Below are 23,523 nucleotides of genomic sequence, written 5' to 3'. Positions count from 1 at the left end.
TTAGGAAGCCCTTCCCTGCTCGTGAGGCGCAAGGACACCCGGCCTTTCTCGGGGTCCGTGAGCAGAACCGGCCACAGGCGGGAAGCCGCCGGCCTGTGTGCTCTTCAAAGGCCCCGAGCTTTCTTCCTTTTAATTCAAAAAGTTTTTTCTTTAAAGCGATCTCTACACCCCACGTGGGGCTGGAACTCACGACCCGAGATCGAGTCCGAGCACCCCACCGACGGAGCCCGCGGGCGCCCTGAGGCCCCGAGCTTTCAGATGTGGCCCGGCAGTGCGGGGTGGTGGCAGGCGGGCTGGCCGTGGGGCGGGTGCACAAGCAGTGACAGGGACCGTGAGCCCCGTACCGTCCTCCAAATGCGGACCAGTCTGCGTTTTCGTTGCGGGAGCCCCTGCCTTCTGCAAATGTGTCACTTAGAAAACAAAACACCACCTCACCCATGTCCTGTTTCGTAACAAGTTTTAGGCGACAATCCACACGAATAGAGTTTTTTCAGTAAAATCGTGAAAGGTTCATACCATAGACGCATGAAATCCTCGGCTAAGGGTGCTCTAAGGCAACTTCAGATTGCTTAACACGGCCGCTCAGGGCTCACGGATCCCTCACTGAGTCACGGAAGCTGCATTTTAACATTTCGTTACGCCTGTTTGAAGAATGGAATTGGTCAGGAGGACACTCGTACTCTATTTCGGGCTTTGAGTTTCTGTTCTGCGCAACAGGGACTTTGCAACATTCGGTGTTGTGTGACTTCCTGGGGTGTGTGCCCAGCAAGAGTGAGGGAGAGGCTGGGGGACAGATGGCACCCTGTGTTGGCCCGCCCGGGCCCAGACCCGCACAGGTGCACTGTAGGGACTCTGTGGGTGGGTCTGATGTGGGCACAGAAAGTCGGTCCCCAGGTGGTTCTGAGGAAGGTGGTCGCGAGCCCCAGGGTGACTGAAATGTGGCCATTTCTAGGAGGAGGCGGGTGCTGTGGGGGCTTCACATTTCGGGACGTGGCGTCCTTCAGCCCGTTTCCGGGGACAGGTCCGAGGGTCTGAGGAGCTCCCGCCCCAGTCCCAGACCGCTGACTCACGATAGCCGAGTCCCCGGGCCTGAGTGGGAGCCCCCAGGTCCCCCTCTGTGCAGCCAGAAGTGAGGGTCTCTGTGCCGGAGGCCACGAGGCCGGAGCGGGCTTCTGTGGCAGCGTATAGTATTAACTGGAAACAAAATCTGTGGACAGCAGAGAGGGACGGCACCGGCCACACTGGCCGCCGGGAAGCCCACGGCCCCTTTTTGGTAGAAAGGACCTATTACAATTCGCTAATAATGGCGGCTGCCATTTGTGGACCGTCCAGCACATGCTGCACAAACGGGATAGTCTCTCTCGGCCTCGTGGCGCGGCAAGGTGAGCGTTCTCGCCCGCTTACAGACGAGGTGGCGGGGGTGAAGGCAGTGGCCCAAGACTCTGGGCTAGTTAAGAAGCTGAACGAGGCCGCCAACCCGGTCTGCCTGACCAGTGCTGTGTCCTCATGTTAGGGCACCGGCCACAGGGACACAGGAGGGGGAGGCCGCGGGGACACGGGAGGACGTGGCTGCGGGGACACGGGAGGGGGCGGCCGCGGGGACACGGGAGGATGCGGCCGCGGGGACACGGGAGGGGGCGGCCGCGGGGACACGGGAGGACGCGGCCGCGGGGACACGGGAGGGGGCGGCCGTGGGGACACGGGAGGGGGCGGCCGTGGGGACACGGGAGGACGTGGCTGCGGGGACACGGGAGGGCGCTGGGTGCCCACCACAGTTCTGAGCAGATGCCATCTCTAGGAGCGGGTGGCCAGTCCGGTGTGAGGTGCAGGCGGACAGGCAGACTGTGGCCTCGCAGGGAGAGGCTTGCCAAGGGTGCCCGGTACACGCACTAGCTGAGCAGTTCTGTGACTTTCCAGAGCCTGGGAAGTCACGAAGACAACGGATGCTCCTGTTTTCTTTCACGCACTGGGTTTTTTTTTTCATGAGCATGTATGTTTTTTCACAATGGAAGAAAGCTTTTCATTTAGCAGTTATAATCCCCCTGGTGCGGAAGAGCGGAGCCACGCTGCATACAAAGAATGTTCACGGAGCGTGAGGAGGTGCGGCCGTGGGTTAACCAAAGGTGGCGACGAGGCGGCCCGCGCTGAGGCTGGTGGGGCCGGCTCCTTGTGAGAGTCTTCCAAAGCCCCGACATTCTCCGTTCTAAAAACTGCAAGGATCTGAAGGGCGATGTTTCACTTGCAAACATACCACTGAAAACAGCCCAAAATGAGTACCGACGTGTCTGTCTTGTCATTCACCGAGACCATGATGCACGCTGGTCAACAACATGCTGGTTGATACCCTGATAAACTGACTAGCTTTTTTTTTTTTAATTTTTTTTTTAATGTTTATTTTTGAGACAGAGACACAGAATGAGCAGGGACGGGGCAGAGAGAGAGGGAGACACAGAATCCAAAACAGGCTCCGAGCTGTCAGCACAGAGCCCGACGCGGGGCTCGAACTCACGAACTGTGAGATCATGACCCGAGCCGAAGTCGGACGCTCAACCGACTGAGCCACCCAGGTGCCCCTAAACTGATTAGCTTTTATAGGCACAAGTGACATATGTTTGGCTCATGAATCCAACTCAGGAATCCCGTTTAGGAATGCAAATCAGAAGGCAATCTGAATCATTAAAAAAATACCACGTGGGAAGCACTGTAAGTCTGAACCAAGGCGGCCTGGTGACTCATCCCATCACGATTCACAGCGTGGGGGCCGGAATTCCGGGGCCCCGTGTGGGTCTGGGGGCGACAACCTGCACTCTGCAGCCCGAATCCCCTCAATGCCTAAGAGTACGTTGACTATCAGGGCCTCAGACCATCGCTCCTTCGAGGAGAGCCTCTCCCAAGCCGGGGAAAGGATAGGCCCTCAGAGCCAACCTGCCAGACCCAGCATGGGTTTGACCGGTCCGGCGGTGGAGACCATACCTCACACCCGATCCCTCCTTTCCCGGCCCGAGCCCACGAGGCTCACACACGGGGAGAGAACCCGTTGGTCTCTGGACGTCGAACAGACCGGCACTGTTTTGGGTTTTATCCCCCGGTAAAAGACATAATAAAATTTTCACCGGACCGTTTCTGTGCGTGCAGTTTGGTGGAGGCGGTACGTATCTTCGCACCGTGGCGTTAACGGCCTCCTGAGCGTTTCGTCTCGCAGAGCCCGTCCCCTGTGCCATTAAAGAGCCCCCCACTGCCTGCCGTGCCCAGCCTGGCGCCCGCCATCCTCCTCACCGTTTCTGTGAACTTGGGGGTCCTATACGTGCAGTCCTACCATACGTGTCCCCTTGTGCCTGGCTCGTCACTCCGCACGCACCCTCCGGGCCCACCCGCCCCGAAGCACTCGTCCGCGTTTCTTCCTTTTAAGGCCGACTACCGTCCCGTTCTGTCGTGAGCACACCTGGTTTTGCCCGCTCATCAGTCCGTGGGCTCGTGAGTTGCTTCCACGTCTTGGCTATTGGCTTGGTGTTGCTCTTAACTTGATGCTTCACTTGTTAACCAAAACCACGCGGCTGGCTCACACCCGTCACCCCGCTAGTGTGTGTCCTTCAAAGGTGGGGGATTCTGCGGCCTGGCCTGCTCTCTCTGCGGGAGGGGAGGGCGCAGGCCGTGAGCAGCAGGCTGTGGTCGGCACCCTCCGCCGTGACTCGCCCGGGATGAGCTGCCATTCTTCCGAGTGTGCGGATCCGGAGACGGGGCCCCCGGCCTGGCTCGGCGAGCTGCGCGGGACTCGGGAGCGGGAAGGTAGTGAGGAAGCACTTCAGCAAAACACCGGGTCCTCACCTTGACGGTCCACAGGGTCGGAGCCCGACGCTCAACGGCCACAGCCTGGGCTCTCACACGCGTGTTCAACCTGGATCCTGAAAAACGTTACTCTGACTGCTGGGGGGCGGGGACCTCATTTTCAACGCGAGCTTCCTTTCGTGACACACAGATGGGAAGACACAATAGGCACTTGTACCGCCAGGCCAATTATGTGAACGTTCGGCGGGAATTAAAAATTGGATCCTGAAGGGCGCCTGGGTGGCTCAGTCGGTTAAGCGTCCGACTTTGGCTCAGGTCACGATCTCACAGTTCGTGAGTTCGAGCCCCGCGTCGGGCTCTGTGCTGACAGTGCTGAGTCTTGGGATTCTCTCTCCCTCCCTCCCCTGCTCGTGCTCTCTCTCAAAATAGGTAAACTTAAAAAAAAACATTTGATCCTGAAGGACTCAACACGACAGCCTTCTTCTAGAACCTCAATGGATGTATTTGCGCACTTGTCCTAAACAGCACCTTCCACTGGGGGTGCTCGGCCACGGCTGGGTATCAGGATCACCTGGTACAAGTTTAAAAAATTATACATTTCAAGCTTCGCCACAGACTGAAGCTTCACCTCCCATGGGTAGGACGGGGCACCTGTACGATTACAGCCGAGTAAGAGGTGAGGACACAGGCCACGGCTGTCCACGCACAAGATGCCGAGGAAACGGGGGGGGGGGGGGGGCTCACGACACTACGTCTGGTTCGGGAAGAAGCCAGACAGGTGCCCCGGGAGAAACAAGTAGGACCGGGTCTGCCGGTGGGTCCAGCGGTTCCCTGCCACAGGTCAGCGATGACGGCAGGCGGAAGGCGCCCCGGGCTGCTGCCCTCGCCGCAGGAGGCGCTTACAAAGGGCGGGATTCTCAAAACTAACCCGAGAGCAAAAACACTAGTTTTCTTGGAACAGTGTTTATCTGAAGCGGCATCTGAGAGTAAAACCTTCAGGAGGGCTGGAATTTTATACAATGTCTCGGGCATAAATGACTCAAGTGCCACACGTGGGTGCTGGGGTCACACGTCCTAACAGCATTTTCAAAAGCTAAATGTATGTGTTAGTTGTGGGAAAACGGTAAAGTCCGCCAACAAGGCAGCCGGACGGTCAAGGACTCGACCAATGAGATGCCCGCCTGCAGCTTCATGAAAACACGGCTCAGGTTCTAGACGACGTTATCCAGTCACAGTCCGCAAACCACCGAGGCGGCAGGAAAGGCCACGTTTCCAGATGGCGAGCGAGGCGCGCCATCGGGCCGCCTGCAGTTCGCTCTCCCTCCGCTAGGCGGCGGGCACGCGCCACCTGGACGCACGGTCATCGGGTGGCCGGCACAGAAGCCAGAGAACAGTGCTGCTTAGGGAAAACGGCGGGCAGACAACTAATGACCGAGAGAAGTCTGTGAGGCAGGCGCCAGAGACGGGTCGCGAACTGGTGCACGTGGCGGACAAGGGAGTCTGCCTTCTCCCCTAAGCGGAAGGAAACAGGAGGCACGGACCTCCGACTGAAAAAGGGCATTTTAACAGAACAGAAAGGCTGCCCTTGTTCACCAAGCAACTAAAGACTACCTCAGATGCTCAGTTCTTCGGAATCAAGTGTGGTTTACCAACAATGACCGTTCACGAGTAATATTACGGTCAAATAATCCCTGCAACGATCAGAACTATTTCCCCACCCGTCCCAACCTCTACTCGCGGCCCCAGCCTCTGGCAGAGGCCAATAAATGACGGACGAGTCAGCAAAGAATAAAGGCTCTTTTTTTAAACAGTTAAGGAGAAAGTACTTTGGAAAACTCAAAAGGACACTTCTCTCCCCGACAGAGGCGGCACATCAATACTCTCCCTTTTGGACACATGGTGACGCTCTGTTATTCTACTCCTACTTACTGAAACCCTGCAACTCCACTGGTTGAAATCCATCCTGATAGAAACAGCTATGGTAGCAAAGTAAAAAGGAATGTCCTATAGGCCGCAAATGAAGTTACTAAATTCATCATTTTTTAAACGGGCCGGTGATGGAGAAGGGTCACAGACGGACGAAGCCCGAGGATGCCATATTCAAGGCCAGGGAGCACAAATTTGCTAGAGGACATGATCCTCTTTAGGAGGAATCGGAAAATACCCTGGGAGACCGGGGTAACGCACAAGGAGGAAGACTATGGGCAAATACTTGCATCAAGACAAGATGACAAAAAACCCAAGCACTCAAAGCCAGGAGTGGAAACGCGTCACAGGGTTTCGGATCAGCTGGCCCAGGAGCCGCGCCCCCAACCCCAGGAAGCCGCTAGCGACACCTGCTGGGCCCTGAAGCCGGGAAGCCCCTGACTTTCCTCCGCCCGCCTGGGGAAGAGCACAGCAGGAGCCCAGGGAAGAGCACAGCAGGCGAGCCCCCTCCTGACTTACTCCGTCCCTTCCTGTTACAACCTCCCGCCTGGTTTGAGGGAGCTGGACCATTTACAAGCCCACATGTCTACCTCCAGGCGCACGAAGGAGGTCACGAGTCACGACTGCAGAGAAAGCATAATACTGAGCGTGCGATGGAAGCTTCATGAACACGTAACGCATCAGGTTTGCTGTCGAAATGTCATTTCGCTGCACACTCCTCAGTTGGGGGGCGGGGGCGACAGAAACCATTTAGTGCACAAGGAAAAACTGTACAAAGCTTTTAGCATTTATTACAATCAGGATCACCGCTGTATTCTGTAGAATAAGTTTAAGTAGAAAATAAGGTTTCACTTTTAGAATGTTGAACTAAAAATAAGTTTAATAAGTGATTTGTATATGGAAGATAATAAATATTTGTTGATTTGGAATTGGAACTGTAGATGCTAAAAGTAACAAAAAAATCTTGTGCCAAAGATGTCACACACAGTGAATACACACTGAAAACATTCTGTCAGTATTTAAAACACAGGAGACTCTTATTAATAAAATCACTGAGATTCGGTAAGAAAAGGTTCCTCTCAAGTTTTTAAATCCAAGATCACACAACCCGTTGGCGACAACCTTAACTGAATAAAAAAGCAAGGATTTACTAACCTCTAAATCGTGACAGAATGATAACTACTAACCAGAAAGATATGCTTTCCTAAAAATTAACCGAATCAGCTTCTTCCGTGTATTTAAAAGGAGCCACAAAAATGAGCTTTTCGTGGATGATGGTGCACGTGTACGTGGGCCAGTTCTGAGGTCCACGCGGCAGACCCGGAACACAGAAGCGTCTGCTCGGCTCTAACCGCTGGCCGTCCCCGGGGTCTCCTCACAGGAAGCCATTCTCGTGGTTTTTTACATAATTTTTTCACAGTAAGTCAACGGTCAATGTAAGTTCCCAATAAACCATGAAGGTAAGCAGACTAGGAATATTAATTTAATATCTTAATAGGGAAACCTTGGTCTCTTTAGAAATATTTTTATGCCGGGAGCTGGCCTGCTCTGCATAGCCCAGGAGACACTGCACGTTTCGGAGGGGAGCACGGGCAGTCACGTCCTAGAGACGGACGGAGAGAGGTACACATATGCATACACTTAGCATTTACTCCCAAACACAAAGCAAATCAAACTAGGGAGCAAACATTAAAAACCAGCCCCGACAGCCGAAATGCCCGAGGATGGAACGGAGGTACTCGGGTTCTGCAAAATCATCCAGCAAAAATCATCCAGCTCGAGGCTGCTGAGCTTTTCAAATTTTCAGATTTGTTGTGTATTTCATTCTAGAATTCAGAATTAAAACGATGCCAAGGCTTAATTTATACTGCTGATTCTTAAGTCAGGGGCGTCTTCCTGCCTGTTTATGCTTCTATGAATAATGATAAAAAAGTCCCCAGAGATTGAGAAAACACAACTTTCTTAGAAGGCTGAGCAACAAAGTAATCTTGTCAGAGTTGTGCACCTTCACGGACTCCACAGCTTTCTCCAAATCACCTGCTGTTCACTCATTTTCCACTCTTCGTCCGTTTCCCCGAAAAGGGGTCCGTGACCTGCGCTCCCTGGGCCCACGTGACCATTTTTATTGCCTCGTATTAATGCCAATTGCGTTTTTGTTGGTTTGTTTAGAGACCAGGTCCTCCATGTGACAACTAGCACGTTTTTGGAAAACAATATTCCTGGACTCCTGACTCACCTTTCCTGAGAGTCTCCCCTCCCCCAAACAGAACACCTACCCCAGAGAGCGGAGGCAGCCGGTAAATCACGATTTCTCATTGTGGAAAAGCAACAGGTCAGCGACCGAGTGTCACGGAACGGATTTAGGATGCCTTCTAGACGGAGACTCACTTCGCACCAAGTCCCGGGGTGCGGTCCCCGCCTCGCCCCCCCGGATGCTGGTTGGGCGCCGATGTCGCGGGAGGAGGGGCCTGGCCGGCGCTTTGCTGGCCGGACCTTAGTGCAGCTTGCTGTGCACGGGGTGCAGCAAGGTCATGTGTTCCGCCCCCTTGAAAGGCAACTTCTCGCTGGAGTAGTGGTGCACCACTTCGGGGATGCTGCCAAAGACCGCGCTCGTCTGGTCCAGCGTGTACTTGCTGTCTTTGGTCTGGGCCACTATGATGTGGACACACCCTTGGCTAGTCCTGAAACGAGACAGAATCGAGGAGGAGATGGGACCGAGCGAGCGGGGGGTCGTCCCCCACGGACAACAATCCCGGCCAAGGTCACAGGCAGACGCGTTCTCACTCGCGCCGGGAACCGTTACAAACGCGAACAGAAACGTATCCCGCTCTCCAGGGGCTCTGGGAGGCTTCGAGGCCTCGGCCAAAGGTGGGTCAGACTTGGGCTGTTTGTCCGTAACACACAGGTCATCAGGGACTGGACCAAAAAAGCCAAAGGGGGGGGGGGGAAGCCCAGTCCCCAAATTGCCAGGCTAGTGCTTAAGCCCAAGCAGGAGACCGCTAAGGTGAGGTTTAAATCCCCTTTAAGCCCCCTCCTCGTCACGGGGCCAGGACGTGAGGTCCTTTCCTCCTTTCTTCCCCGCAGAATAGGTTAAGGAAAAGAAGGAGAAGAAAAACCCAGTTTCCTCCTTCCTTCCCTCCCACCCCCAAACTGGGAAGACTGTCCCTGGTTGAATAGGACGACAGCCGGCACCCAGGCCGAGATGTGCGCACGAGCCCCGCGTCAGGAACGCAGTGGCGCTGTTCCTGCCATTGTGTGTCTGCCGGCCGGCCCGCTCCGGGCCGCGTCGCCCGACCAGCCCAGCCTCTCTCCCTCCAGCCTGATTGTTTCAGGGGCTCCGCTTCCTCAGGAAGGAAATGCTGTTAGGGACTCTGACAATGATCCTCTAGCACTGGGCCCACAGCCGCGAGAATTTCCATGACAGGAGCTCCGCTGGGCCAGAGCGAGCGCTCGGTTACGGTGGCGGGGGGTGGGGGGACAGCCGGCCAGCGTCTCCCTCTTCCCCACGAGAAGCTGGTGTGCAACTGGAGTTGGCATTTTGACATCAAGGGACCTGATGTACTGAAGTCTCCAACACTAGGAAATAAAACAACTGAACCGTCCCACTGGGAATTCCTCTTCTTGTCGGGGATTTTCTCTCTGCTGGACCCACGGCGGGGGGGGGGGTGGGGGGGGCTCGTGGGATCCGGTAGGGCGAGGCGGACACCGACCGACGGGTGAGAGCAGAGGCGCTCGCCGTCCCCGGAGATGCTGGCGCATCTACCCCGTCCCAGCCCCGCGTTCCAGCCCCAGCCCTCACACCCCGTCGTCCGAGCCGGCGCACCCCTGCGCACCGCCTTCAAATTGTACCTCTTTGAAGAAGCCACCTGCCCGCGACGGGACAGGGCCGCGGGGCGCACCGCCCGCCTCCCGAGCAGAGCGCTCGCGGCCTCGGTACTCACTTCAGTGCGATGGTGTACCTGCTGCTCCCGGACTCGCTGCTGCGGACCAGGTAGGCAGCTTCCCTGCAGGGCTGCAGCCGGCTCTCGGCCTCCGCACGGGTGATGGCGCCATGGTACCAACTGTAAAGGGGGCACCAACATCAGAGAACGAATCCAGACAGGGCCTCGCTCCATAAAATAGTATCATTTAAAATTTTCTTTTACTGTTTTTATTTACTTTTGAGAGAGAGAGAGAGAGAGACACGGAGGGAGGGCGGGAGAGGGGCAGAGAGAGAGGGAGACACAGAATCCGAAGCAGGCTCCGGGCTCCGAGCTGTCGGCACAGAGCCCGACGCGGGGCTCGAACTCATGAACCGTGAGGTCATGACCTGAGCCGAAGCCGGACGCTGAACCCACTGAGCCCCCCAGGCGCCCCCAAAACATATCATTTGTAATGCACTTCTGGTGGGAGCTGCATAGCCTGAACTAGATTCTGCTTCACGCTCAGAAGAGACGAGACACAGATTTGGGTAAACGTGGATCACAAAACGGATCAGGCATGAGAGGGAGTTAACGGGGCTGGTGTCACTGAAGAGTTTTCAGTCCACACGGGTGAACGAAATTTGAAATCCGGCTCCGGGATGCAGCGCCCTTTCCGCTCTGCACAAATGCAACAGGCTTTGAAAACAGGTGTTCGTTAAGCCCCACCCACCAAGTATTCACGAGCAAAACTCATCGTGCAAAGTGCTCCCCCTGCCCGCAAAAGCGCCGGCCACCCATTCGTCCCCGAGTGCCGAAGAGACTCACGGCTGCTTCCCCAGCGGCAGGGCTGGGTCCACCTTCTCGCCCTCGCCGTGCTCGGAGGCGGCCGGCTTCAAGACCTTGGGGGTCCAGCTCTTCTGACGGGGGTGCGGCCTCACCGCGTCCTCCTTGACGGAAGGTCGCTCAGAGCCTTCAAACTGAACTGGAAAGAAGGCTCGTTTAACACGGAGGCCACAGGGGTGGCCGGGGCGGATGCCAAAGCGGCAGCCTCCCTGCCGGCCTCATCTCGGGAAGGAAGCCCCCTGGGCCAGGGCTGACGCGTGCCGACCACCCAGGGTGGGGTGCGTCCTGGGGGCCTCCAGAGTGCGCCTAGCATATACTTCTAAAAACTTTCAGTAAATTTAGAATAAAAGATACGAGCGTATCATTCTAGGAAACCAAATAAGCCGCTTTTACTATGAAATAATACACAGATCAACCTGGAAACAGAAACTACGAACGGCGCCTTGGACGCTACGCCACCGGGGCCGCACCGAGCAGAGACACGAACGAGCGACACGCAGCACAGCAGGTGGCCGCGGGGTCGGCGGAAAACAGGACGGAAACCGAACTCCACTGAGCCTGCGTGTGGACCACACGGGCACCACCAGCCTGGCTTCGCTGGTGGAGGGAAAAAGACACCCCTGACTTTTCCCAATCCGAGGAAAAAGAGGCTGTCGGCCAAACAGAGGGAGACCACCGTTCACACCGAGCCCGATCGCCCGCGTCTCCTAAGCTATTCTGCACACTCGCGCCTCAAGGAGGGGCCCCTGCAGCGCACCGCACCCAGGGCTGCCGTTTCCTCAGTGGGACTTTCACCAGGCGTGAGGGGCGGCCCCGAGCAGGAGCCGGTAGAAGCCGCTCCCGGCCCGACGGCTTGAGACGTGTGGGGACAGAGCAGCGGCCACGCGGGCGTTTCAAGCCACTGAAGGCACTCGGCGCCTCCGGGGCTCAGCCTCGCGTGGCCTTCCAGCCACATGGGATGTCCCCGGCGCCTGGGGGCAGCCCTCACCTGACAGGGCCCTGGCGATCTGCTCCTTCTTCCACTCCCAGGGCTGCTCGTACTCGGCCGCTGGCCTCTCGTCCCCCGCGGGCAGTCGTGTCCTCCGCTCCTCTGTCCTGGGGCCGCCGTCCGTGGGCTCGTAAGGCGTGTCGTACAGCTGGGGGGGCTTCCCCAGGAGGTCCTTGGAGCTCCGTCTCTTGGCTGACGTCTCCGATTTCGTGCCGGTGTCGCCCGCCTCGCAGGGACCGTCCAGCAGCTGAAGAGCCTTCACCAAGGGATCCTTGGAACCTCGGCGTCGGATTTCTGGAAAACACCCGTACGTAAGACCTCGACGGCGGGGTGCCACGGAAGCCTCCTGCTGTCCGGGGAAGGCGGCAGAGAACAGCCACACTGCCTCCCGGCCCAGATGCGAAGGGGCCGCCTGTCCGCGCGAGGACCTACGGCTCCTCTCCAGGCACCTGGGCGGGCGCGCCATCCGGCATCGCCTGAGGACAGGCATCTCGGGGCCACGTGCAGCCTGTGGAAGGAGAAATGGCCACAGGAGACCTGCCCCACCGCCCAGCGTCCACCTTCGTGGAGGGCTGAGACCACAGTATTTTAATAAAAGTCGACGGGCCGTTACATTCTGCACCGGGCCACACGCACTGAGGGAAGACAGTTATGTGCACAGGACAGAGTTCCTGACTTCTAGGCGGTTTCAAAACACTGAGGAAGCTAGACACGTTCACAAACAGCATGTGGCGGGCTAATAAGTAAAAACCACCGCTAACGTCACGGACGGTGCACTCTGTGGCTTTCACAACAGCCCTGTGAGACGGGTACTGTGGTTTCCTAATGTTACAGAAGGGAAAGCTAGCCACAAACTCAAGGCAATTGTCCTCAGCGGCACGTGGCAAAGCCGGGACGCGCTGGACACACAAGCAGGAAGCTGGCTTCTGGAAGCCGTGCTCTCAGCCACTGCACGTGGACACACTCCCCGTGGAAGATGGGTTCACCCTGACAGAGGAGGTCACGCCCAAGGGAGGAAGCTGCCTGAGGGGAGACAGGGAGGTGGGGACCGCAGAGGGCCTGTTCCCATAGCGCGGAACTGACAGGGAAGTTCAAAGGACAGAGGCAGGAGAGGGGAGACGGTGGGGGGCTGGACAGCGGGCACGCTGGGCTCCAAACACGCAAGTTTTATTTATTTACTTTTGAGAGAGAGCGCACGCGCGCCGCGGGGAGGGACAGAGAGAGACACACAGAATCCAAAACAGGCTCCAGGCTTTGAGCTGTCAGCACAGAGCCCGTCGTGAGGGCTGGAACGCACAAACCGTGAGATCGGGACCCGAGCCAAAGTTGGAGACTTAACCAGCTGAGCCCCCGAGGCGCCCCAGACACACGAGTTTTAAAGGCAAGGATACACAGTTCAGGTCGTTCTGGATGCGATTCAGCTTACGTTTTCTTAGCAGGTAATAACAATTACGTTCACGTTCCACTGGAAGCTAAGCATGCAAAAACCAAGCAGAAACTACGAGCCACGTGGGAAGGAGCCAGGAGTGTCTGGGACCGACCAGCTCGAGGTCCAGAGGCCTCGGCAGGCGGCGTCTGGGCAGCCCGAGCCGGTGACGTGGACGCACCATGTTGTGGCTGCTCCGAACGCCCGCCGGGACGCCGCCAGGAGCCTTTCCAAGTGCGCGCACCTCAGTCCGCCTGAACCCGCTCGGGGCTCTCAACGGCCTGCGTACAAAGGGCCAGCTGCTCGGCCACGACCCCTCACGTGTGGAAACCTTACCCAGAGTCCCCTCCTCTCTCCTGCCCACCTCCCTTCCGAGTCACAGGTGCACGCTCACACACACGAAGGCTGTTAGTGCCGTGGGAACCCCGGAGACAAGGACAGGGTCAAAGGCAGAGCCGGGGCTCCCAGCTCAGGGTGGGCGGGGGCGGTGCCCCCCCCCCCCCCCCAGCGTGCCCGCAGGGGCGGAGAAGGGCCAGGTAAGCGGGAGGGTCGGACGACCACAACTAACCGGGCACGGTGACACTCGGAGAAGAGTCACTGAAGGAGAGACTCGTATCACAGCGAGAGCAACAAATGAAACTTTGAAGGGCGAGTGACGGTCAGGACGCTAAGTTCAGAACCACGGTGTCGGTGCCCAGGGCCCGGCCACAGCGGGCTCCAGCCCTGCGTGTGGGGGTCTGGGCGTAATGGGTCTGGGGTGTGGGGGTTCTCAGGGGAGGCTGAGCCTGAGGAGCACGGGCCCGCCTCCGGTCCCTGTGCCCCCCCATCCGAGCGCCTCCTGCCTGTCCCCGTCCTGGGGTTCTCCTGGAGCCAAGCCCTCCGTGTCCGAGCGAGCAGGCTCCGGCTCCGGGGCCAGGACGGGCGCTGGCGCAGGTGCGTCTCCATCCAAGCCTCTCGACCTTCAATACTGCGCCTCGTTTTCACTACTCTAGATGAAATTATGGGGAACAACATCCCCACTCCGTTCCTGGTTCGGTGAAGATCGGGCTGGAATTTTTTTAAAACAATGTTTCTATAGAGCTGAGAAGAAGGAAAGAGAAGGCAGGACGGAATTCAAAGCACGAACCTAGAAACTGTAAGTTTCTGACCAAACCCCAGGCTTACCGTCAGCTTAGACGGTGACCCTGCCCCAGGTCCTCGCCTCAGCTCAGCCCTGCCCACAGGAAATCTCGGGCCCGTGCTGAAGTGATGTCCATGATTAGGGTCTCGAGTGAGGCCGGGGCACACGGGAGTCCCTGGGAAGCGCTCCCTCCCGGGTGGCCCGGGGGGCGGGGAGGTCGGAGAAGCACCATTTAATTGGGGGAAACCAGGGCCTGAGCGGTGGCCCTGCGAGGGAGTCGCCCTGCACTCCATTCCGGCACCTGCTGCCCCCAGCCTGAGGCGCCATAGAAACAGAAACAATCACCCAGCGGGCCGACCTTCCCGCTGGAGAACAGCCCTGACGTGCAGGGCTGGCTCCGGGAGGAAACGGGCCTGAGAAGGAGGAAACGGTGAGAGGAAGCTACGCCCCGGCCCTGCTGATAGAGGCCTTTACCTCGGACAACAGACCTCGGGGCCTGCAGATACACCCCACCCTCCAGGCTGCCCGCCCTGGCTCAACGGCTCAGGACCAGGAACAGGACCAGGACTTTCCTTCACTAAGTGCAGTGCAACTGGCGGTGAACAGTCCGCTACGCGGGTCCAGAACTCCCTGGGAAGACGCAACTCTCTCTCCAGAGTGTCTAAATAACGGCCGAATTTACTGGACGTGCGCGCACTAGGCGCATTACAGCAGCACGTCCGTGAGGCCCGGTGAGCGGCGACACACAGGTCAGCCCCTTCTCGCAGGGACGTAGACGAGGCCGCGTGGCCTCAGTGGACCTGGGCACTGCATGCTCACTCTGTGCCCCAAAGATTTCATGCAGAATGTTCACAACATTTCTGTAACGCACCTGTCCCCCAACCCATCTCCCAATGCTTTCAAATACGCTTACAAACTGTTTTCCCCTCAAAGATGTTTTTAGGCACAGGTTTTATTAGTGCTCAAGCTTTTGATTTAAAATGATTTGAATACTTTAGGGGTACCTGGGGGCTGAGTCAGTTAAATGTCCGACTTCGGCTCAGGTCATGATCTCGCGGTCTGGGAGTTCGAGCCCCACATCAAGCTCTGTGCTGACAGCTCAGAGCCTGGAGCCTGCTTCGGATTCTGTGTCTCCCTCTCTCCTTGCCCCTCCCCCACTCACACTCTGTCTCTCAAAAAAAAAAAAAAAAACTAAGTAAAAATAAAAATGCAAAAAAAAAAAAAATAAAGGAACATGGAAATAAAAAACTTAAAAACTTAAGTTAAAAAACTTAAAAAGATAAAATGATTTGAATATTTCCCTATCAAATAAGTCTAAATACCTGAACAAAAGCACATATAATTGAGGAACCCTGAACTTTAGGTTTCACAAGTAGAGTATAGGCAAATTAGATAAATCAAAGTCTTCTATTTTTGTTTTTTCCCAGAATGGATTTTTAAAAATGTTTACTCATGTTTGAGAGACAGAGAGAGAAAAAGAGAGAGAGAGAGCACGAGCAGAGGAGGGGCAGAGAGAGAGGGAGACACAGAATCCGAAGCAGGCTCCAGGGTCCGAGCTGTCAGCACAGAGCCCGACGTGGGGCTCGAACTCACAAACCAGATCGTGACCTGAGCCGAAGTCGGACACTCAACTGACTGAGCCACCCAGGCACCCCTCCATAGAGGGTTTAATGGACACCCCAACAATGAGACTCTCCTTCAGATTTGACTATTCAGGGGCACCTGGCTAGCTCAGTTGGTGGAGTGAGTGACTCTTGATCTTGGGGTCGTGAGTTCAAGCCCCACAGTGAGCACAGAACTTAGAGAGGCAGACAGGTATTGACCAGTGCAGGTGAACAGCCTGGTGCCTCCACTCTCCCGCCGAGCCACGCAGACACGTTGCTGAATGGTTCCAAACTCTCGTGTCCTCACTGCCGGCCAGACTTCCAACACCACTGCACGGGCTGCGGGGTTGGCCAGGTAACTGGTGGGCCGGGCACCAGAGCACCACCACCGGAAGCAGTTCCCACACGGAACGCGGGCGGTCTCGGGGATGAACACCCTTCCTGGGCTAAAGGTTTCACTTGAACGCATCGTGCTAAATCAGCTAGAAAATTTCTGCCAATTATGTAGCTAAAATGTTGCTGTCACCTTAGCCGAACAACGGAGAGACTGACACCGATACCACCGTTCATAATCTAATTTTTTTGAACAATCCTTGGGTACGTCTAAGGGAGGATTTATTTATAAACTTCACTTACGTTCAATGACACGTTTTCTTGTCTGCTGGTGTCGGGTCTGTCTGCCTCTTGGGAGGCAAGGTCAGTCCATAAGGACATGGGTCACGTGGTCTTGTTTCTGGTAAGCCCGGAGCCCAGCACAGGGCCAGGCTCGAGTACTTGCCTGAGAAGCACTTGCTGGAGGTTCTGACATCTCAAAGGGCGTTAACGCCGGGCGCGGTCCCGCCATCTCACAGGACAGCAAGGACAGGGGCTGGTGTCCTCACCATCTCCTGAAAATGTGAAACTAAAGAAAATTCTCTAACATTTTTCAAGAAAAAGGAGCCGTTTCTGAGATTGCACAGGACAACCAAGCACATAAGGACCAAACTGAACAAAAAGGCAGAAGGTTTAAAAAAAAAAAAAAAAAAACCAGCAGCAAATGTTTTATTTCCAGCTTCCGATAAACTCACTTCCTGTTATTCTGTCCAGCTGTGGAGCCCACGGGTAGAATCAGAGGTATATTCTCTGCACTGACTGAGAAGGTGTTTTGATACATGTTTTAAATGAGGTTTTAAAATTCACGGATTTTCTTAAGACAAAATAAGCTATTAATATTGAACAGTTAGTAATTTAAATGTTTAGTAAATTTGAATTTATTCTCCAATTGGATATATTAACCTTGTACTCCTAAATAAACGTACTCACATAAACTGTAGAACAGAGCCTGGCACTTAACAAATACTTGAATATTAAACGTTAGCTATTGTTATTACGTTTATTTCACATTGGACAATTCTGATGTTTCCATACAACCTTCTTTATGAGCCTGAGCGGAAAGGTGCCTCACTTATGAGTAAGATTTAAAAAACAATTAATGTTTATTTATCTTTGAAGGAGAGAGACACAGAGAACAAGCACGGGAGGGGCAGAGAGAGAGGGAGACACAGACTCCGAAGCAGGCTCCAGGCTCCGAGCTGTCAGCACAGAGCCCGACGCGGGGCTCGAACTCACAGACCACAAGATCATGACCCGAGCTGAAGTCAGACGTTTAACCTGCTGAGCCGCCCAGGCGCCCCAATTATGTGTAAAATGTAAAGTTCTTTTCCTACGTCATTTCAGACGTGTCCCGAGGCCACGTGGTGGGGGAAGCTGACCACCCGACCCGGAGGAGATCTAGGCGCTAATTTCTGCTCTGTCTCTTACAAAGTCAGAATCTCTGATTCTGTGAAAGGGGAAAGGGCTGGGGTCTCTGAGCACAGTCCTGTGGGGATCATGGCATTTTCCTATCATTAGTGTGGCTCCACAAATACCGACTGGGGACAGTACAGATAAACTACCTGTTCTGGTTAAAGGGAAAGAAACGAATAAAAACCAAAAAGACAAAAGAAAGAAATCAAAATTAAGCCTTAAAAAAAAAATCTTTTCCCTCAATTTTATGTAAATCTTTTCCTCTATTCCTTTCAAGCCTCTGATATTTTTTAAAATTCTGACTAAGTTCATTTTCACTTCCTTTCATTCACAGATTTCATTAGAGGTCACAGTCCAGTGACCTTCGGGGTCGCAGCCCGGCCAGGGTACACCCTCCCCAAAGCGCAGCCTTATCTCTGTAAGCAGGCAAACAGGACGCGGCCCCCCTTTCCTGCTGTAGCTCATTTTCATCCTGAAGCCTGTCTCGACCCGTCCAGGGTGCCGGCTTCCCTGTGCTCCCCCCTCCGGGCCGTGGCTCCGCGCCTGGGCTGCCGGCTTCCCCATCTGTCCCGAAACGGGAGCCACAGGCTCTGCGTGTGGCCCACGCGTCCCTCCCCAGGCACGAAACGCCCAAACAAGGGTGCCTGGGGTCAGCCCTTAGAAACACATTTTTCCTTACGGATTAAAGAGCATTTAGGGGAAAACGGTGAATAGGTTATTTTACTCTAAGTTTCACAAATAAATCTAAACAACTAGCTCATATTATTTTTAAGTATCACTTACAGGAAATTGAGACAACCGTGAACAAAAGGGCAAAGTTGGGTGCTGGAGACGACAGGGACTGCTTAGCTCACACGTTAGCTCTGCCCGCGACGTCACGGGAACAGCGGACTGTGGTTTCGGGAGGTCTGAGCCACACGGCCTGGCTCACAACAGTGACTGGTGGTTAATTTTTTGCTCCCACGCTGTAGAGCTTGTCGAGAGATCAACCTTCTGCTGTGACACAGGGGACCGTGTCACGTCCGTGCTTTCTAACCACGTGAAATCCTTGAGGTGTGTTTCAGTCCCTGGGAGAGATCCCTGACCCCCCTCACGAGCGTCAAAGTGGCCAAGAAATGCATGTCAACCACCTCAACCCTGAAGGTCACGACCTGAGCACATCTGCAAACTCACAAGTGTCACTTTGCACAGAATTAGAAAGATGTTAAAGACTCTGCAGACCCTAAAGCCGAAAGATACGGAACCATAAAGATAGTTAACTAGATACTTTGAGCTTGCTTTTGTTTCCGACTTCTGTTTTCCTGGTCAACAGACCCGATGGAACCGCGTCACCTGTCCCCCAAGCGCAGGTTAGCGCCTCTCACCCGCCCGGCGTTCTGCCCACAAACCTGTTATCATCTGCTGCGCGTCATAGGGCTCCATGTACCCGTCATTCTCTCCCACTCTCTCTGCGTCCCTCTGACCTTTTGTCCGCGTGGCATCGTAAGGATCAGCGTAGTCTTCTAAAATGATGACCTTAAAAGAACCAGAGAGGAGAGCTGCCGGGGGTGATCACACACCAGGCGGCCATGGGATCAAAACCTACTGAAAATCTGCAGAGCCAAAAAGATCCCCAGCCAGTTCCGAATGGATCTGCTCGTGCTGGATCGTGTCACAGGTGGACAGCCATGTGATCTGTCGGTGGCAAAACTGACCGGCAACAAGTCACCCAAACCTTGCTCGACCCCAAGCTCGTCTCCAGGTCTGTTGTCTCCCCAGGCGGTGACGCATTTGCCGGTGGAAGACAGAGGTGACTGTTGGACTGGTCTAGCACCTTCCCTCTGACTTTGGTCCTTAATGCCAATCTGGTGGGCGACACAGGCGAAAGTCAGCCAGTCGCCAGTGAGCACTGAGCGTCCACCGGCACCGGCGAGGCGCTGTGACGGGACCAAGTGGAACCAAGCCTGGGTCTCGTCCTTCAGCGATCTGGAACCTCCGAAGAGAAGGCTTCAGAAGTCTGAGACGCAGTCAGAACTGAACAGCACTGGGGAGGTCTAGGTTCCATGACTCACAGGCACACGGGTCTCCCCAAGCGACAGAGTTCTGGTCCGTACTTGGCACAAAAACATCTAATCTTCCAAAACCAGAAAGGTGCCCGGAGAGGTGGCGTGTGTGATGGGTTCTAGGCTGCAGTTGCTGGCTGACAACGCGGGAGGTTCGGGGACCACGCGGGAGGTTTGGGGACCGGAGCCTGACAGGCTCTTCTCAGGGGGGAACAGTTTTGCAGGGAGAGTGGGGGGGACAAAAAGCACAGCCCCTGCCCTATTGTCAGTGTGGCTCCAGAGTAAACAGCTGGGACCGTGTAAACTACCTGCTCCAGCAGAAGAGAAGGAGAGGAATAAGAACCAAAAGGCAAAGAAAGGTGAATCCAACTAAGGGGCGGCCCCAGACCTGCTACGGTCTCCGATCGCATCAGAACTCGCGGCAGGGAATCGCTTGGGCCGGCAGGGAAAGTGACACCAACAGGGAGAGACGAGGAGGGCAGGGGCCGCCTGCCTGGAGGAGGTGGCCTGAGAAACATGGGGCATCCAGAAGTGAGGCCCTCGCACCACCGCACGGCACCCCCGTCTCCGTCCTCTCGCTGCCCGCCACGTGAGCCCCATTCCCAGGAACACAGACGACTCAGCCCTCGGCCCTCGGCTGCAAGGTGCTTCCCATCCAGTCCAACGGTCAGGGGCGCCACTGGCTAACAGCTGGGTCCCGGGTCATCTTTCCACCCGGTCCCCACCCCCGTGCCCGGCGCCACAGAGGCAAGCCGTGAGTGTTTGCGGGAGGAATGAGCGGAGGGATGAACAGAGTGCCCGGAGCAGACGCACGCCGTGGGCTCCGGGCTCCTGACTGCGGCCAGGCAGGCGGCCAGAGAAAGTTCAAGTTCCCACGACAGGAAGTGACAGCCTGGGCTGGGGGCTGAGCTCTTCTCTTCCTTTCCACACAGAAGGGTGGGTTTCAAAAACAAGCAAACAAACCCCCAACCCATCGCTGTGAGAATGGAGGGGGTCTCCTCACAGGGTCCCGCTCCTCTCCGTCAAGCGCCTCACAAGGGTCAGCGCCCAGAAGCCCTGGGAGGGGGGGTCCGAGAAGCAGGAAGCACCTTCCCTCCCAGGCTGTGATTTCCTCACGGGCGTTTCCGGGTCCCACTCTACCCTCCGCAGCCCCTGGAGCCCTGTGCGCCTCGTCCTACGCGCGGCTGCACATCACACGTTCACGGAATGAGCAAAAGGGCTGCAATCTTGGGGTGCTGGCTGAACTGTGCCTGGCACTTCCAAGCCAGCAGACGGCCTGGGGCGTGCGGTCTGCCTGTTCCCCAGGTTCTGAAACCCATTACCTGAGGGGTGCCGACCATAAACGTCTGAACGCATCTAGCTTTGCACATCCCCCCGGATTTAAAACCACAGCACATCTATAAGGGGGTCACGTTCAACAAAGCAGGAAGGTCTCGTTCAGTTACTCTCCCAAACTGCCAACAAAATTAAACGGAGAGCACGTTTCCGCAAAGTTCCCTCTCCTGAGAACGAAGATTTTCTCAAGACGATAGAAAGGCCAAAACGACTTTAAATGGTGTCTTAACCGTCCCCAGATGTCGGGGGGGGGGGGGGGGAGGGGGAGCCCCCCTCGCCCGCCCCGCCGCCTAGAGGAGCCTCGCGCCCAGCAGGTGCTCCGCGCTCCCTTCGCCGTCTCGCTTCTGCAGGGACAGGTGGTCCCAGGGAGGCCGCATTCTTACCGTGTCTTGCTGCCTCACGACCTTGCCCTTGTCCGGTTCGGGGCCCAGGGAGGCAGGGGAAGAGGACGCGGAGGAAGAGGCGCTGGAGCTGGGGCTGCTACTGCCGCCGCCGCCGCCGCCGTTCTTCTCCTGCGCGTCCACCTTGATGAGCCTGCTGATGTAGGTGCTGCAGCCCGCGCTCCTGGCCACGCCCCGGTGCGGCTCGTCCTCGGCGGCCCGCGAGTTCTTGCGGCCCTTGCCCGCGGCGGCCTGGATCAGGCCCTGCAGGCTGTCCCGGGGCGGCCGGCTGTCCCTGGGGGCGCCGCCGCCGGCCCGGCCGCTCCCCAGCTCGGCCGCCGAGTTCTTGCGGCCCTTGCCGGGGGCCGGCGCGGCGCCGCCCGCCTCCGAGTTCTTGCGCAGTCGGCCGCCGCCGCCACCGGGCCGGGCGCGCTCGGACGCCGTCTTCAGGTTCAGCGGAAACTCCTTGAACCACCGCGCCGCCATGGGGGGGGCCCGCGGGGCAGGCGGCCGAGGGGCGCGGCGCACTCGCGGAGGGGCGCCAGGGGTCGCGGCCGCCGCATTCCCCGGGGCTGCTCCGCGTCCCCAGCCGGCCGGCGCGCAGCCCGGCGGGGCGGGGAGGGGGCCCAGGCCCGGACCCTGCGGGACGTCCCTGCTCTTCCCTCCCCACCACCCCCGCGGCGGGACAGCCCTGCCCACGCTCGCCGGGGCGACAGGGGACGGCGCCGCGACCGACCGGGGACCGACGACAGGCCGCCCACCCTCGGCGCGCCCCTCCCTCGGCGGCTGGCGCCTCCCGCCCAGATCCGCCGGGGTCGGCGCCTGCGCCCGGGGCGGGGAGGAGGGAGGGGGGAGGAGAGGGGGCGCACGTGCCGGCCCCGGGCTCCCCGCGCTCGCGCAGCGCCCCGCACCCGCGCGGAGCGGCCCCCGCGCGGTCCCACGAGCCGCTCTGCGCGTGGGCCGTCGACGGTGGGGGTGGGGTGGGGGCCCCCCGGTGCGGGAGCCGACCCCCTCCCTTCCGGCCCCGCCCCGCCGGCCGCTGCGGGGATGGGGGGGGGGGTTCGGGGGTGGGTGGGCGGAGCGCGCAACCCGGGCGCGGCGTCGCGGCGTCGCGGCGGCAGGTGGACGCGAGGGGCCCGGGCAGGTACGGCGTGGCGGTCCCCGGGCCCCAGGCGGCGGGGCGAGGGGTGGCGGGCCCGCGGCGTTGGGAGGCGGCTGCGCAAGCCGCACCCCCATTTCCACTCCGGGGTGGCGGGGCGCGCGCGCGCGGTCACCCCCGGGGCAGTCGCTTGCTCGCGCTGGCTGCGTCTGCGGAAGTTGCGGTGGGGCGTCTGCACGCCCGGGGGCACTTCACCTGACTGGGGGCCCCGCGAGCCCCCTCCCGTTGAGAAGCAATTCAGAAAACTTCCAGCCTAAGAGTAAACTTGCTGCCGAGGGCGACGCCCTACGTCCTGAGTCCTGGCGGAGGGGCCACGGGGCTCTGTGCGACGGGTGACAAAAACATGCCTGCCGACACCAGCCGTTCTTGGAAATGTGTCGTGGCTGTTTACGAAATAGCTTTATCGAGACATAATTTCCGCACCGTAAAATTCACCCGTTTTACGTGTACACTTCACAGGTATTTATTGTATTTGCGGTGCAGGCATCACAATCTAATTTTGGAGCATTTCCACCGTTCCGAAAGGAAACCTCGTGCCCAGTAGCGATCCCTCCCCGCAGCCACTGATTTACTTTCTGTCTCTACAAGTTTGTTCTGGACGCTTCCTGGAAATGGAACAATACAGTACTCCGCCTTTTGCCTCCGGCTTTTTCCTCTCCTACCATCATGTTTTTGATATTCGTCCAGGTAGTAGCATTTATCAAAGCTTCTGTCCTTTTGTGTTGCCAGATAATATTCCATTGTGTGCGTATACAGTGGTTTGACTTAACCAGTCCATCCATTCATCGTTGTTTGCAGTTTGGGGTTTGGTGAACAGGACTGCCACGTACAAGTCTTTGTGCGCAGGTAGGTTCTAGTTATCTTGAGTAGACAACCCGGAGTGGAATTGTTGGGGCATAGGGAGTTCTTTGACTTTTTGAGAAACTCCCAAATGGTTAAAGTGGCTGTGGCCAGGTTACGTTCCTGCCAGCGATGTGGGGGTTTCCATTTCTTCACAGCCTCAACGCTTACTGTTAGACTCTGTCTCTTTACTTCCAGCCCTCCAGGCGCATAGGGCTGGTATCCTTATGGCCTTGACTTGCATTTCCCTTCGTCCGGGAAGGAGGAGAGGTCGGGTGTCTTCATGTGTTTCTTGGCCATTTTTGTATCTTTGGAGAAATGTCTATCAAATTGCCCCCTCTTTTTTTTTTTAATTTTTTTTAATGTTTATTTATTTTTGAGACACAG

At 56.9% G+C, this 23,523-nt stretch overlaps 1 protein-coding gene across 1 annotated transcript; it reads right to left on the bottom strand.

The window, feature by feature from the left end:
- Nucleotides 1–6,478: 6,478 nt before the first annotated feature.
- Nucleotides 6,479–21,907, bottom strand: SHE (Src homology 2 domain containing E). The gene is made up of 6 exons (XM_043569545.1): nt 21,141–21,907; nt 18,769–18,895; nt 11,446–11,739; nt 10,440–10,596; nt 9,654–9,773; nt 6,479–8,393 (listed from the first exon to the last, which is right to left on the bottom strand). Exons 1-6 carry the CDS (start codon nt 21,621–21,623, stop codon nt 8,207–8,209), a joined length of 1,368 nt encoding a protein of 455 aa, XP_043425480.1. The 5' UTR covers nt 21,624–21,907; the 3' UTR covers nt 6,479–8,206.
- Nucleotides 21,908–23,523: the final 1,616 nt, after the last annotated feature.

The sequence above is a fragment of the Prionailurus bengalensis genome, chromosome E4, assembly GCF_016509475.1.
Source record: "Prionailurus bengalensis isolate Pbe53 chromosome E4, Fcat_Pben_1.1_paternal_pri, whole genome shotgun sequence".
Lineage (NCBI taxonomy): Eukaryota > Metazoa > Chordata > Mammalia > Carnivora > Felidae > Prionailurus > Prionailurus bengalensis.
Note: the sequence above shows the minus strand (reverse complement) of the source record. Positions and strands in the feature narration are given on the sequence as shown.

Excerpts from the sequence above, each read along its gene's own strand:
- SHE (XM_043569545.1), bottom strand. The coding sequence starts at position 21,623 with ATGGCGGCGCGGTGGTTCAAGGAGTTTCCGCTGAACCTGAAGACGGCG. Across the intron at positions 18,896-21,140 it reads TCGTGAGGCAGCAAGACACG|GTCATCATTTTAGAAGACTA; the intron begins GTAAGAATGCGG and ends GGTTCTTTTAAG. Across the intron at positions 11,740-18,768 it reads CGCGCAGCAGATGATAACAG|AAATCCGACGCCGAGGTTCC; the intron begins GTTTGTGGGCAG and ends GGTGTTTTCCAG.